Consider the following 14,622-nt stretch of genomic DNA (forward strand, 5'->3'; position numbering starts at 1 on the left):
TTCCAATCTTCAGTTCATTCTTTTCCTCCCTCACCCCATCTCCTACTTTTTCTCCATTCATTCTCCAACCTCCTTTCATTCTATTCCTCCTTCCTTTTTTCCCCATCAGGTCTGTCTTTTTTTCGTTCCTATTTCTTTCCATTCCTGTTTTTTTATTTGTCGGTATTCATCCCTTTCCTCTCACTTCCTTTCTTTTCATTTGGTGCATTTCGGTCTCCCTTCTTCCCCCTCATCCAATCCGTCTACTTCAACTTATTTCTGTTTTCCCCAAATTCTTCTTTCTATTGTTCTTACTCTTCTCTTTCTTCATCCTTCATTCTCTCTCTCTCCCTATTCCTCTCTCTATCTCTCTTTCTCAGAGCCAAAGTGAAGCCTTTGATACGGCCATTTAAACACAGAGAATCGTCTGTCACGACAAACCCCACGCACAAACATGCTACACACACACACACACACACACACACACACACCACCCACTCTGTAGGCCGTACGCTACTCAGTAGACAGGAGGAAAAGATCCACACATCACAGAGGCATCATGGGGAAAAACATGCCTTATTATTTCCTGTTGAATATAATCCCACATGATGCAACGTGCCGCTTTATTAGCCGCAGTTAGCACCTCATGCTAATCAGTGTGAGCCTGATGACTAGCCAGAATTAGCACTTAAACCACTATCCATTACCCTACTGTGATATCCATAGCTTCAGCCAGTACCAGCAAACTGTTGTTGTTATTAGCAAAGAACATTGTTAGCTTTGTGTTTCATTACGCTATTATCCTGAGGTAGCACGAGTTAGCATCTGAGTTTAATGTTCATCACCTCCTCAGATCTGACGCGGTTCATCACCTTATTTTCACTGAGCAAAGTGCAGGCTTTGCTAACTCTGGTTAAACTAGCAAAACTAGCGAGCTGCAATTAATGAAGAACTTGCGAACCTGCGGATACTAAAGTCATATCTTTCAATTAATTCCTCCCTCCCTCCCTTTCTTTTCCTTTCCTTCCTCCCCTCTCTCTTTATGTCTGTCTGTCTTTCTCTCTGTATTCGCTCGTAACATTTCTCTTTCTCTCTCTTTCCCTTGACCCTACCTTCTTTCTCTCTCTTTTTTTTTATTGTAAAAGGGAAAATGAAAAAGAAAACAGCTTGAACCAGTGAACTCTTATTCGGGCACATGAGACGTTTTCTATTCACACTCAAGGAATGGGAGGGATGGATGGATGGATGGATGGATGGATGGATAGATAGATAGACAGACAGATAGATAGATAGATAGATAGATAGATAGATAGATAGATAGATAGATAGATAGATAGATAGATAGATAGATAGATTTTTTCTTTATTCTGTTCTCCTCAGTGCAGCGTCTGCGTTTCATCCCCCCACTCCGTGTGTCTGCCCCCAGATACCCCCTCCCTCCTGTGTCTCAGTAAGACAGACGTGTCTAGACGGCTCGATGTTTCCCCTGAATTATTTACCCTCTGTGTAATTGTGAGCAGGATAAGCTGCAGCTCAGACACCACCTGCTCCCCCCACACACCCTGTCCTCCTCCACTAACCTCCTCAACATCTTACATACCTCCATCTATCTGTCTATCCTTCTCTCTCTGTCTCCTCCTCACTGTAATGTTTCCTCATCCGTTTCCCCTCTGTCAGCAGCAATCTACATTACTTCACTTAATTAGCAGCTCTTCTTTACCCAGAATGCACTCTGACTACATCTATTCTTTCTTTCTTTCCTTCTCCCTCATCTTTCCTTTATATCTTCTATCTTTCTATCTGTTTATCTTAATAGCTCTATTATTTGCATTATTTTTCTTTTTTTCTTATTATTTTCTTTCTTACTCTAGGCCTAATTCTTTCTTTCTTTCTTTCTTTCTTTCTTTCTTTCTTTCTTTCTTTCTTTCTTTCTTTCTTTCTTTCTTTCTTTCTCTCTTTCTTTCTTTCTTTCGGCATTATACCTTACTTTTTTTCTTTTCCTCTCTCTTTCCTTTCCTCCTCTTATTTTTGACTCTCTTATTTTCTTTCTTTCTTCCTTCCATCATTTTTCCCTTTTCTCTCATTCTTTCTGCATTATGTCTTTCTTTCTTTCTTTCTTTCTTTTTTCTTTCTTTCTTTCTTTCTTTCTTTCTTTCTTTCTTTCTTTCTTTCTTTCTTATTTTCTTTCTTATCTCTCTCTCATTTTTCCTTGCTTGCTCTCTCTCTCTCTCTCTCTCTCTCTCTCTCTCTCTCTCTCTCTCTCTCTCTCTCTTTCTCTCATCTTCCCCTTTTTCCTCTCATCTCTCCTCCAGATGAATCACTCCATCCATCTGTTTCTATTCTTTATCTCTCTTCCGCTGACTCATCTGACCCCTAAAACAGGAGTTTATTTCCTCTTGAAAAGGAAATACGCTACACCGAGTTCACATATAAACACACATACACACACACACACACACACACACACACACACACACATACACGGTGTGCTTCCCATTGACACAGCAGGATCAGAGTAAATATGGCCATGTTTATGTCTCAGGATGTTGAGGTAGTGAGTTAGCGCCGGATGCTACATGTGATTATGTCTGTATGGAAAGTTTTATTAGAGATTTATCGACATGTCTGAGCTGAACGTTGACTTTCTCTAAACTTCTGTCCATTTTCTGCTCCACGTGCATTACCGTCTGTAATCAAACACGTCACAGTGTCAGAGCTAGCTAAACCGCTAACCTCCATCGTCTGTAATCAAACACGTCACAGTGTCAGAGCTAGCTAAACCGCTAACCTCCATCGTCTGTAATCAAACACGTCACAGTGTCAGAGCTAGCTAAACCGCTAACCTCCATCGTCTGTAATCAAAAACCTCACAGTGACAGAGCTAGCTAAACCGCTAACCTCCATCGTCTGTAATCAAACACGTCACAGTGACAGAGCTAGCTAAACCGCTAACCTCCATCGTCTGTAATCAAACACGTCACAGTGACAGAGCTAGCTAAACCGCTAACCTCCATCGTCTGTAATCAAAAACGTCACAGTGACAGAGCTAGCTAAACCGCTAACCTCCATCGTCTGTAATCAAACACGTCACAGTGTCAGAGCTAGCTAAACCGCTAACCTCCATCGCCTGTAATCAAACACGCCACAGTGACAGAGCTAGCTAAACCGCTAACCTCCATCGTCTGTAATCAAAAACCTCACAGTGACAGAGCTAGCTAAACCGCTAACCTCCATCGTCTGTAATCAAACACGCCACAGTGACAGAGCTAGCTAAACCGCTAACCTCCATCGCCTGTAATCAAAACGCCACAGTGACAGAGCTAGCTAAACCGCTAACCTCCATCGCCTGTAATCAAAACGTCACAGTGACAGAGCTAGCTAAACCGCTAACCTCCATCGCCTGTAATCAAAAGCGTCACAGTGACAGAGCTAGCTAAACCGCTAACCTCCATCGCCTGTAATCAAAACGCCACAGTGACAGAGCTAGCTAAACCGCTAACCTCCATCGTCTGTAATCAAACACGCCACAGTGACAGAGCTAGCTAAACCGCTAACCTCCATCGCCTGTAATCAAAACGTCACAGTGACAGAGCTAGCTAAACCGCTAACCTCCATCGCCTGTAATCAAAACCTCACAGTGACAGAGCTAGCTAAACCGCTAACCTCCATCGTCTGTAATCAAAAACGTCACAGTGACAGAGCTAGCTAAACCGCTAACCTCCATCGTCTGTAATCAAACACGTCACAGTGACAGAGCTAGCTAAACCGCTAACCTCCATCGTCTGTAATCAAAAACGTCACAGTGACAGAGCTAGCCAAAACCGCTAACCTCCATCGTCTGTAATCAAAAACGTCACAGTGACAGAGCTAGCTAAACCGCTAACCTCCATCGTCTGTAATCAAAAACGTCACAGTGACAGAGCTAGCTAAACCGCTAACCTCCATCGTCTGTAATCAAAAACGTCACAGTGACAGAGCTAGCTAAACCGCTAACAACCAACATTCTATTCAACATTCTCTCCATCATTCTGTTTATTTTTTCCTTAATCATTCTGTCCATCAGCCACAAACGTTTCAGTTCCATTCACTGTCTTCATCATTTTATCTTTGTCCTATTTTTTCCATTTCATTTTTCTTAAAAATCTCCTGTTCAACCAGTTTGGTACTTTTGCTAATTTCTTTCTCCATCCATCCATCCATCCATCCATCCATCCATCCATCCATCCATCCATCCACCCATCCATCCACCAGCCCAGCCATCCATCCCTCCATCCATCCATCCATCCATCCATCCATCCATCCATCCATCCATCCATCCATCCATCCATGTCTATTTCTTTGCCAGTATGTCAGACATCTATCTATCTATCTATCTATCTATCTATCTATCTATCTATCTATCTATCTATCTATCTATCTATCATCTATCTATCTATCTATCTATCTTTACCTTTGTTTTATTTTGTGTAACTCTCCATCATCTCCTTGGATGATCTGTCTTTTTATTTCTTTATTCCCATCTCTCTATTTTTATTTCTTCATTTCTCTCTCTCTCTCTCTCTCTCTCTCTCTCTCTCTCTCTCTCTCTCTCTCTCTCTCTGCTTCCTGGTTTGTGATCTTTTGTCTTTCCTCTCTGCTTGTGTTGTAGTCTGTTTCTCTCTGTTTGACTTTCTGTGTTGCTTGCAGCTGCTGTCAGTGAGACACACAGACAGACAGACAGTGAGACAGACAGTAGAGCCGGCAGACAGACAGTGAGACAAATAGACAGACAGTGAGACAGACAGACGGCTGGAACAAAGCACATTTGGCGCACAGACGATTCTGAATTCCATAATGAGTGTCAGGGTGACACATAACCTTTAACCTCAACAACCCACCCTTTTCCCTTTCCCAAACAACAAAATTCACACACACACACACACACACACACACACACACACACACACACACAGACACACACACACTCACACACACACACACACACACACACACACACACACACACACACACACACACACACATTATACCCGACCCACGGACTGCTGAGAACAACATGGAGAATTTGTGTTACTTTCCTCATGTTACTCTGTTTTCATAAAACACACCACATTGCTAGTCCAACGCTAACGCTAACTCTATCCAGACGTGCATTATAGCATTCGGAATGGAGCCTGGTGCTAGGCTAAACAATGACAGAGACAAAAGATGAGAGTACCCACGACCCTTGAACTCTGACCTTTGGGGGAAAGTTGGGGGTTGCTGTCTGGGAGCATGACCTAGCATGTGCATGCCTGATGAATGGGTGTGTGTGTGTGTGTGTGTGTGTGTGTGTGTGTGTGTGTGTCAGCACACACACATGCTGACTCTCGGTGTGATAAGATCATGCCTGGTGCGGCGGTGTTGTGTCTGCGGTCTCGCAGCACCATTTTACAACAACAAAAACGACAAAATGGTCTGCATTCCTAAGAAGGAACTGGCACGCTAACATCGCTCTGGGCTAATCTACAGCCTACGTCCTTCTTCTTCTCCTTTCTTTCTTTTTCTACTAAGTTCCAACATTCTTCAATCTTACAACACATCGATTTCACATACACATGCATACGTCCTGACCCCCAAAACAACAACCTTACCCCCTTTTTAACAGATCAGCAATAGCATAAATATCAAGCTAGCAACCATGAACATGAGACATTGCTGCAGGCACTATTTTTGCAAGTCTTCTAGCGTCTAACAGCTAACTACTAGCAAGCTAACAGGCACTGGATTGTGTTAGGCTGTGTGAGTTGCTAGTGAGAGAAAGAGTACCACAGCTTTACCACAGCTTTAGCCTGCAGGTTAGCAGGGGACTAACACTTAGCGTTGCTGTTAAACAAACGGTTGGAGTGATTAGCCAGCTCGGTGTGTAATCTATGTAGCATCAACTCAGCAAGTCACGCTCCGCTCTGCTAGAAGTAAATAATAAATAACAAACAAGCAAACAAATGAGTGAGCAAATAAATAAAAGCAAACAATAACACCCAGTTAACTGTTCACTCCGGAACAACTGATCATACTTTTATCCTTTTACAGTTACATTTAACTTCCATTATCTTGTTCTCACAGATTACAACAGTGATGGAAAATGATCTATCTATCTATCTATCTATCTATCTATCTATCTATCTATCTATCTATCTGTCTATCTGTCTGTCTGTCTGTCTATCTATCTGTCTATCTGTCTGTCTGTCTGTCTGTCTGTCATAGTACGCTAATACGAGCAGTAGCGCGGCTTCAGCAGCTAATTAATCATTAGCATTAGCCAAATAACTTTGTTTACTTTGTTGTTTGTTTACTGTTTGTGCGCTAATCTGACGACAACAATGACGAATTTGTAATTGTGCGTGAGACAGTGGAGTCCGTGAACTCATCCCACTGTGGTGCCAACGTTTCAGCAGAACCTCGATAATTACACAGTATAAAGCAGCGATGACCAATTCTCACCTCTGATTGGTCAGAAGGTATTCATTCATTTCCTGTAATAAGGAAGACTGTAAATGGATAAAAGAAAAGAACAGTAAATCAAACGAAACTATTCAGAGCTGCAGCTATCGATTATTTTAGTAATGGAGTATTCTTCTGATTATTTCATAGATTAATCGAGTAATCGGATAAGAAGTGTTTTTTTCTTTATTAAAGATCAATATAAATAAACTAAAATATACTGGAGAAAATACGACATACGACTCTTACAGTTTTTCTCAGCTGCTTTGGAGCGTTTTCTCAAATCATCCTGAATATTTGCAAATCAGTAAAGTGCATTTCTCAAAACAATGTGTACAAACAGCACAATACACTGGATTTCCTGCAAAAGCTTGAATTTTTCTCAAAATCCTCAGTTCATCTCTCAAAAGTAAGTTTTTGTGTCAGTGAACATCTCATTCCCATCAGAATGAAAAGTCCTTTCGTCATTGTTCACAAATATGATCATCAACATGTTTATTGACGCTGTGAGTCTGAACAGTTTCTGGATTTCTTGATATAAACTATGTTTTGGATCACAGCGACTGAAAATGCACAAAATGTGACTTCCTTCTGTTTGTTATCTGAATTTCAGCACAAATGTATTAATTTGATTGGATATTTGACTCTGATTGTATGAGACTGAACAGGATTCACACTTTTACTGTACAAGTGTTTATTTGTTTCTTAGTTTTTCATCCATTTGCAGAATGTAGAATTCTGAGTTTTGCTCTGACTGTATTCAGTCTCCAACTGAAGCTTCACCAGATTCACCTTTGACCTGTTTTAGAGAACTGATTGATGATTGGTTGATCTGATGTCGTTCACTCGCCTTCATTATTGACCTTCAACATTCATCTGCACAATTCATCAATTCAACACATTTACAAAAGAAATTAATAGAAATTTTAAATAAAAGATTCTGACAACTGGTTTAATCATTTTGCATTCGATGACGTACACAATGAACTGATGCTGAGATGTTTTGAGGGTTAAAACTATTCAGGTGAAACCAGTAGAATATATTTTAATCAACATGAAATAAACAACTGATAATGTAGAAAACAGCAGACACTCGTACACAATCCATTAAATAATGTACAAAAGCGTTCACAATTTAATCAAAGCAACAAGAATCGTTCTTATGATGAGCACAAATGACTCAATGATGTGGAGAACAAGTCGTTTTGAGAATTTTATTTCTGATCTGAGAAACGCTACAAACTGAGAAAAACTGTAAATTGAAAGTCATTTGTTTCCTTTTTAGAAAAATGTAAATTTTATTGCTGAAATTTCATACTAGAATATCTGTGAAAACTAAACCTATTTAATACATACAACTGCCATGTTACATAAAAAATATAAAATATTTAAAGAGAAATCAAATAAAAATATAAAAACATATTTTAAAATCTTCAAAAACAAAAATCCTGAATCCTATGGAAGTCTGTTTCCACCACAGAAAAAATGTTGGATAATTTTTTTCTCGCAATTCCGATTTTTTTTTACTCGCTAATCTGACTTTATTTCTCATCAACATCCAACATTTCTGGTGCAACCACCCGTAACCATGTTGTGGGCCTGAAGTGTGAAGCTGTTGGTGTATGAACGAGGCTCCTCTGCTTCATCTGTCTTGTTCCGAGCTGATTGTTAGACAGAGTTCGCTCCAGGGATCAGAGACTTAGTTTAATACCCTGCGATTCTTCTGATTGTAGCCCATTACATTTTCAATGTGTAAGACGCTGCCCAGTTGGCTAAAAAAACAACAACTTGGAAATTGTGAGAAAAAAACTGGGACCTGCGAGAATTGGGTGAACTTTTTTCTAATGTGATGAAAACAGGCTTCTATATGAATCTCCTCGCCCTGTGCTGTTTTCTCCCCAATCCTCCATTTTTTTTCATTCTGCAGTGTCTTCAGTGTTCCCTGTCCAGAACGCTCCAGAGTTTAGCGGGTGGTGCGGCAGAAATAATAGTCCGTGCGGAAACACAGTGCTCCATGTGCAGTTAAACTTTTAAAAAATTTTGTATTTGAATTACTCGGGTTACTCGAGGAATCATTTCAGCCCTAAAGCTATTGGCACCCCCAACTCACACTGACTCTAGCGTTTAAAAAAATACTAGACAGACAAACAACTCGTTTATCATTAAGACCGATCAGAAGCACGTCATCCGAGACGACAAACACAACGAGACACACAAAACCCCCAAACAGCTGACGCCAAAAAGCACATACGGTCCCTCAAAAAAATCTCAACCCCCTGCTTTCACATCATCCCGGGTACATCTGGGAAGTGTGTGTGGGACGGTGTACAAGACAAGGGTGACTCTGAGGACACACACACACACACACACACACACACACACACACACACACACACACACACACACACACACACAAAAGCGAGAAGTAGGGCCAATGTCAAGGCTGAGTCTTAGCTGCAGCTGTTAAAAGGTTAAAAACTCTTCCACTCTCCCAATCATCCCCCAACATACAGGGGCGGTGAGGGGCTTTATTACCCCTAAAACACCCCCAACTCCACCTTCTGGGGGCTGTTAAATTCTCGCAACACACATACACAAAAAAAAACCCACACTCATCACCGAAAGCAAGCTGCATTGCTGTAAAGGCCACACATTACACAGAGTAACATCATACAGTAATTCATTTCACTCAATCACATTGAAATATGGCAAGTGTGTGTGTGTGTGTGTGTGTGTGTGTGTGTGTGTACTGGTTTAAAATGAACAATAAATGAAAATAACAGTTGTAAAAAAAAGGGAGAGCTGTAGTAAAGTTTTCAGTAGGGCATCTACCATAATTGCTTCTGTGTCTACCGTAAATGCTTCAGTAACGTGTCTAATGAAAATGCTTGAATAGGACATATACCGCAAATGTTTAAGGAACACATCTACAATAAATGTTTGAGTAGCATGTCTACCCTAAATGCTTCAGTAATGTATCTATTGCAAAATGCTTGAGAAGAATATATGCTGTAAATGTTCAAGCAACCAATCTGCTAAATTACTGTACCATGTCTACCATAAATGCTTCATTAATATGTCTACCGTAAATGCTTCAGTATTGTGTCTACAGCAAATGCTTGAATAGGTCATATACTATACATTTTCAAGAAGCACAGCTAGCATAAATGCTCCAACAACATGTTTACCATAAATGCTTCAGTAACGTGTCTACTGCTAATGCTTGAAAATAATATATACTGTAAATGTTCACATCTACAATAAATGCTCCAGTAACATGTCTATGGCAAATGCTGAATAAGATATAAACCGTAAAATGTTCAAGGAACGCATCTACTGTAAGTGCTCGAGTAAACGCTTGAGGACTGTGTCCACCGTAAATGCTCAAATATCACATCTACTATAAAAAGTTCAAGTAACCTGTCTACCGTAAATGCTTAAATAATGTGTTTATCGTAAATGTTTGAGTAAGACGTCTACCTTAAATGTTTACCATAAATCTTAGCATTAACTTAGGACTTTCTCCCATAACTGCTCGAGTTCCACGTCTGCTGAGAACGCCCGTTAGCATCTCATACACATCGCCATGAACACACACATCTAGCCGTGTTATTTACACCTCGCCTTGGACACTGTAATAACCTTCTGATGTCTGAAAGTCACCCCGGAATTCCGCTGGGCCTTAGTGCCCTAGATTTTAGATTTATAGTTATAGTAATAGGATACCCATAATGCACTGCTGCATCGGTCCAGGAGAGGAAATACTTTTATTTACTTTACTAAATACTTCCTGTTTTATATCTATTATTTATTTATTTCAAGTTAACATCTATACACAGTGCCTTTAAGCCAAAACACACACACACACACACACACACACACACATACAGATCAGAAAGAGGACCGAGGCAGCTGACCTTGGGTGTGACCTCATCACACTCTTACACCCCCTCACAGACATCCTGAGACCCGACAACCCCAGCACACACACACACACACACACACACACACACACACACACACACACACACACACACACACACACAGAGCCATAAACACAGACACAGACACTCCACCCACACATACAGACAAACATTCTGAGGACCAGCAAACCCCAACAAACACATGCAAACACACACACACACACACACACACACACACACACACACACACACACACACACACCATCCACATGCATTAGTTTACAGGTCGTTTTTTTTGTATTAATGCAAGTAGTTAATTTAATAATGTTTCTGTGCCACTCTGTGTATTTGTCCTTTAGGAGAAGAACACACACACACACACACACACACACACACACACACACACACACACACACACACACACACACACAGACCAGTGATATCACCACATCCAAAAATAAGGACTCTTCTAACGCCGGTGTGTTTACGGGACAGACTCTACATCTCTGTAAACGCCTCCATGGGCAGCCTACGTCCCAGATGGACTGCTGGAACGCAGCGGCGTTCAAACGAAAAACGTCAACAAAAAACGTCTGATCTCTATGTCGCAATCTAAGGGCCATCCTGTACGTCTGTCCTGCATGTCTGATTTAAAAAAATACAACATCTAGACGTCTGGACAGGATGCAGAAGGTATAGTTATATATATGTATATGTATTCACACATTTTTCTTCACACAGTTTTATATGTTGTTATGAATAATATTTATTATTATTACTTCTTCATCCTCCTCATATTTAACCTATTTTGTAGGCACCATTATATGATCTAGTGGTGCAGTTCACCCTCCATATTGCGGATTTGTTCACACCTTCCATCCTGCCCCAGAACCTTCATATAAACAGCCTTCATCTATCCTTCACTTTTTTAGTAGTGGAGATGGTAGCTTGGTGGTTTAGGCATCGGGAGGTCGTGAGTTCAAATCCCAGCCACACCAAGCTGCCACTCCTGGGCCCCTGAGCACGGCCCTTAACCCCATAGCTGCTCAGTTGTATGAAAGAGATAAATGTTAGTCGCTCTGTAAAATGGCATCTGCCAAATGCCTTAAATGTTAAAGTGTATTTTACTCCACAGGGCTGCTCTCAAATCCTGAATTCTGATTGGACGTTAATATATAATTTAAATATACTAATGCAGGTGGGGGTGCCATTAATAATTGTTAACTGATTCCAAAAAGCCTCATAACAGCGATATATAACACATATACGCATAAAGACAGTAGAATGGTGTCTGAAATACGTTTGTCTGAAATGGTGAAATTGAATTCTCGACCCTGAACTCGTCCCGACATCCTGTTTCCCAGGCTGCCATGCTGAAAACGGATTATACCAGGCTTTGTGTGTGTGTGTGTGTGTGTGTGCGGTATCGAGCGAGACCTAACCGAGACGCACTTTAAGCACGTTTCTCCTTATGTAGAACCTGCTTCTCGAAATACGTCTCTATAAATAGCACACTCCTGGTATTTTTTTTCAAATGAACACCAAGGCCTTAGTCAGGCAAGATTAGCTTTAGCCTTGTAGCTGTTAGCTTTAGCTTTAACAGCCCCCACAACCATCTCCCGTACATCCTAGTTGGTAGTGTAGTGCATTTCTCTAGAAACAAAAGTCCTTATTCCTCTGTACAATTACATCTGAGGTCTGACACCAAGCTTCAGAAATGTATGTCTTATTTGCATTATAAACATGTAATTTAGAGATTTCTAGGTGCCTCAGTAGTGCTGACTCCGTCCCCTATCTCCTATCTAGGGTACTAATGAGGGGATGAGAACACTGACCCCCAACTCTTCTTCTTATTTGTGTATGTGTGTTTGGAGTATATTGATGTGAAATACGTGTCATATTACAGCGCTACATAGGAATAGAGACATCAATAACAATAACACACACACACACACACACACACACACACACACACACACACACACACACACACACACTTCTAGACACTATATTAAATGTGATATAAAGATTGATTACAAATAAAATACAAGGGACAAAGTCTGGGCCCCAAAACAGATTTATTTCTATTCATTTTTACTCAAAATGAAGCTTCTCTCTTTCTTTCTTTCTTGCTGGTTTTTATCAAAAAAAACCATCACTACAAAAGGTGGAAATCATAGAGAACATTTTTTCTCTATCATTTTTCTCTATCATTTTTCTCTCTCTCTTCTTTGTTACTTGCTGCTAATAAGTAACTTTTTTCGATCTCGTGTCCATCTCTTCACCTCCGAGGTAGTAATGAACACCTACATCCCACAATGCGTTGATTATGGATTTGAAAATACTACTAATAATAATAATACTAATAATACAGCAATCCCCCGTTTATCTCTGTGGTTACGTTCCAAAACCACCAATAAACGAAAAACCGCGATAAACAGACGCCACCCCAAAAATGCTATTTTATGTACACAGTACTGTACTGTAACATTTTACTACATTATTAATCATTATATTTTAATTAATACATTTTATTATTTCAACATTGAAATCCATAAAAACAAGTGCTTTGGGCTACGTGCTCTCTCCGCGAGACAACGGGAAAATCAGCCAATGTGGCAAATGCAATTGCGTGATAAACCGGGGCGTGAGATTCGGACCGCGGTAAAGCAGGAGATTACTGTACTACAAAGAAGAATTAAATTAATGGATAAAAATGCCTACAAATAGATGGTGACAAATTGATGTTATTGTGTACCATTATACAACACAGAATATCCCAGATTTGGGTTCAGTACCTGCATCGATCTAAAAACATCACAATTACATAGATATAAATATTAAAAAATTGTGTTATTTCTTTTCTAAGAAAAGTGTAAATAAGCACAAGGAGAAGGATTTATCTGTAACAACAACTGCCGATAAACAAACTGAGCAGGAAAATTTTTGGGATCGGGAACGCGCTACAGACCCTAAACCGGAAGTTCTAATTAAAGACCAATTAAGATCAGAACTTCCGGTAAGCAACATACGACTGAATAATCTCTCTCTCTCTTCTCTCTCTCTCTCTCTCTCTCTCTCTCTCTCTCTGTGTGTGTGTGTGTGTGTGTGTGTGTGTGTGTGTTTTCTTGACCATTTTCTTCTTTTGGATTTTGCTTTCTGTTCCTTTTTTTGGGTCACTGAAACATCTAAGAAGCAAAGGAAAGAAGAACGCGCGTGCGTTTTAAGTTTTACACCCCCGTCTTAACAACACACACACACACACACACACACACACACACACACAAGCACGCACACACACACGTACACGCGCGCAACACCGTCTGCATTTCATAATAATAACAAATATAATTATAATAATAACAATTAACAATAATATGATAAATAAATACATAAATTAATATTTGACGCCCACAGACAAACCGGAACCGGAGGCGCGAGGCCAAAAATAACACCCGTGGTAACACCACGGCCGGTAAACCAGATCGATTCCGCAGCTCGCGGCTGTCTGTGCCCCCAACATACCCCATACCCCAAAAAATGCCCCCACAGACACTCAGACACAGACACAGCGAAATGAATGGTGCTGCTGATAAACCATAATCCTAATCATCCAGTAATAATAATGATAATAATAATAATAATATTAATAATAATAATAATAATAAGGTTAATTAGTGAGAGCGGAAATGAGACTCACATCTCTCCATTCCCCGCGGCTGCTGGGACGCGCTGCAGTCGCACGAGCGAGTGGCATTGGTGGAGTTGGTGGTGGTGTCGGTGGAGCTCGCGCTGCCGGTGCCCGGGACCGTTCGGTGGTGGCGCATGAAGAGGAGGGAGGGATGGAGGGAGGGAGAGAGAGAGAGAGAGAGAGAGAGAGAGAGAGAGAGGGGAGGAGAAGGTGTGTGTGTGTGTGTGTGTGTGTGTGTGTGTGTGTGGTGGTGGTGGTGGGGGGGGTCTGTTAAAGCCCGAGTGGGAGCCCCGGTCTCCGTTCTGTCTCGCGCGTTAATCACGTCATCCTGGAGAAAAAAGAGCGAGAAAAAAAAAACCCTACCAAAAAAAAAAAAAAAACCACCACCCCTCTGTATTATAATAATAATAGTAATAATAATCAAAGCGACGCGGCGGCTGGAGCGCGCGCGCGGAACGGACGGCGGGATACGGTTATCGAAACCATCCGCGCGCAGCCGGAAAGGAAAGGGTTCGCTGTACGTGTGTGTGCGCGCGCGTGTGTGTGTGT

General features: G+C 40.9%; 1 protein-coding gene across 1 annotated transcript in view; it reads right to left on the reverse strand.

The window, feature by feature from the left end:
- Nucleotides 1-14,622, reverse strand: part of ldlrad4a (low density lipoprotein receptor class A domain containing 4a) — a 21,235-nt gene extending 6,613 nt beyond the window's left edge. The window contains exon 1 of the mRNA XM_046835127.1: nt 14,083-14,622. Coding sequence (XP_046691083.1) covers nt 14,083-14,209 — 127 coding nt within the window. The 5' untranslated portion in view covers nt 14,210-14,622. The remainder of the gene's footprint in view (nt 1-14,082) is intronic.

Source organism: Silurus meridionalis, chromosome 22 (genome assembly GCF_014805685.1).
Source record: "Silurus meridionalis isolate SWU-2019-XX chromosome 22, ASM1480568v1, whole genome shotgun sequence".
In the NCBI taxonomy this organism is placed as follows: domain Eukaryota; kingdom Metazoa; phylum Chordata; class Actinopteri; order Siluriformes; family Siluridae; genus Silurus; species Silurus meridionalis.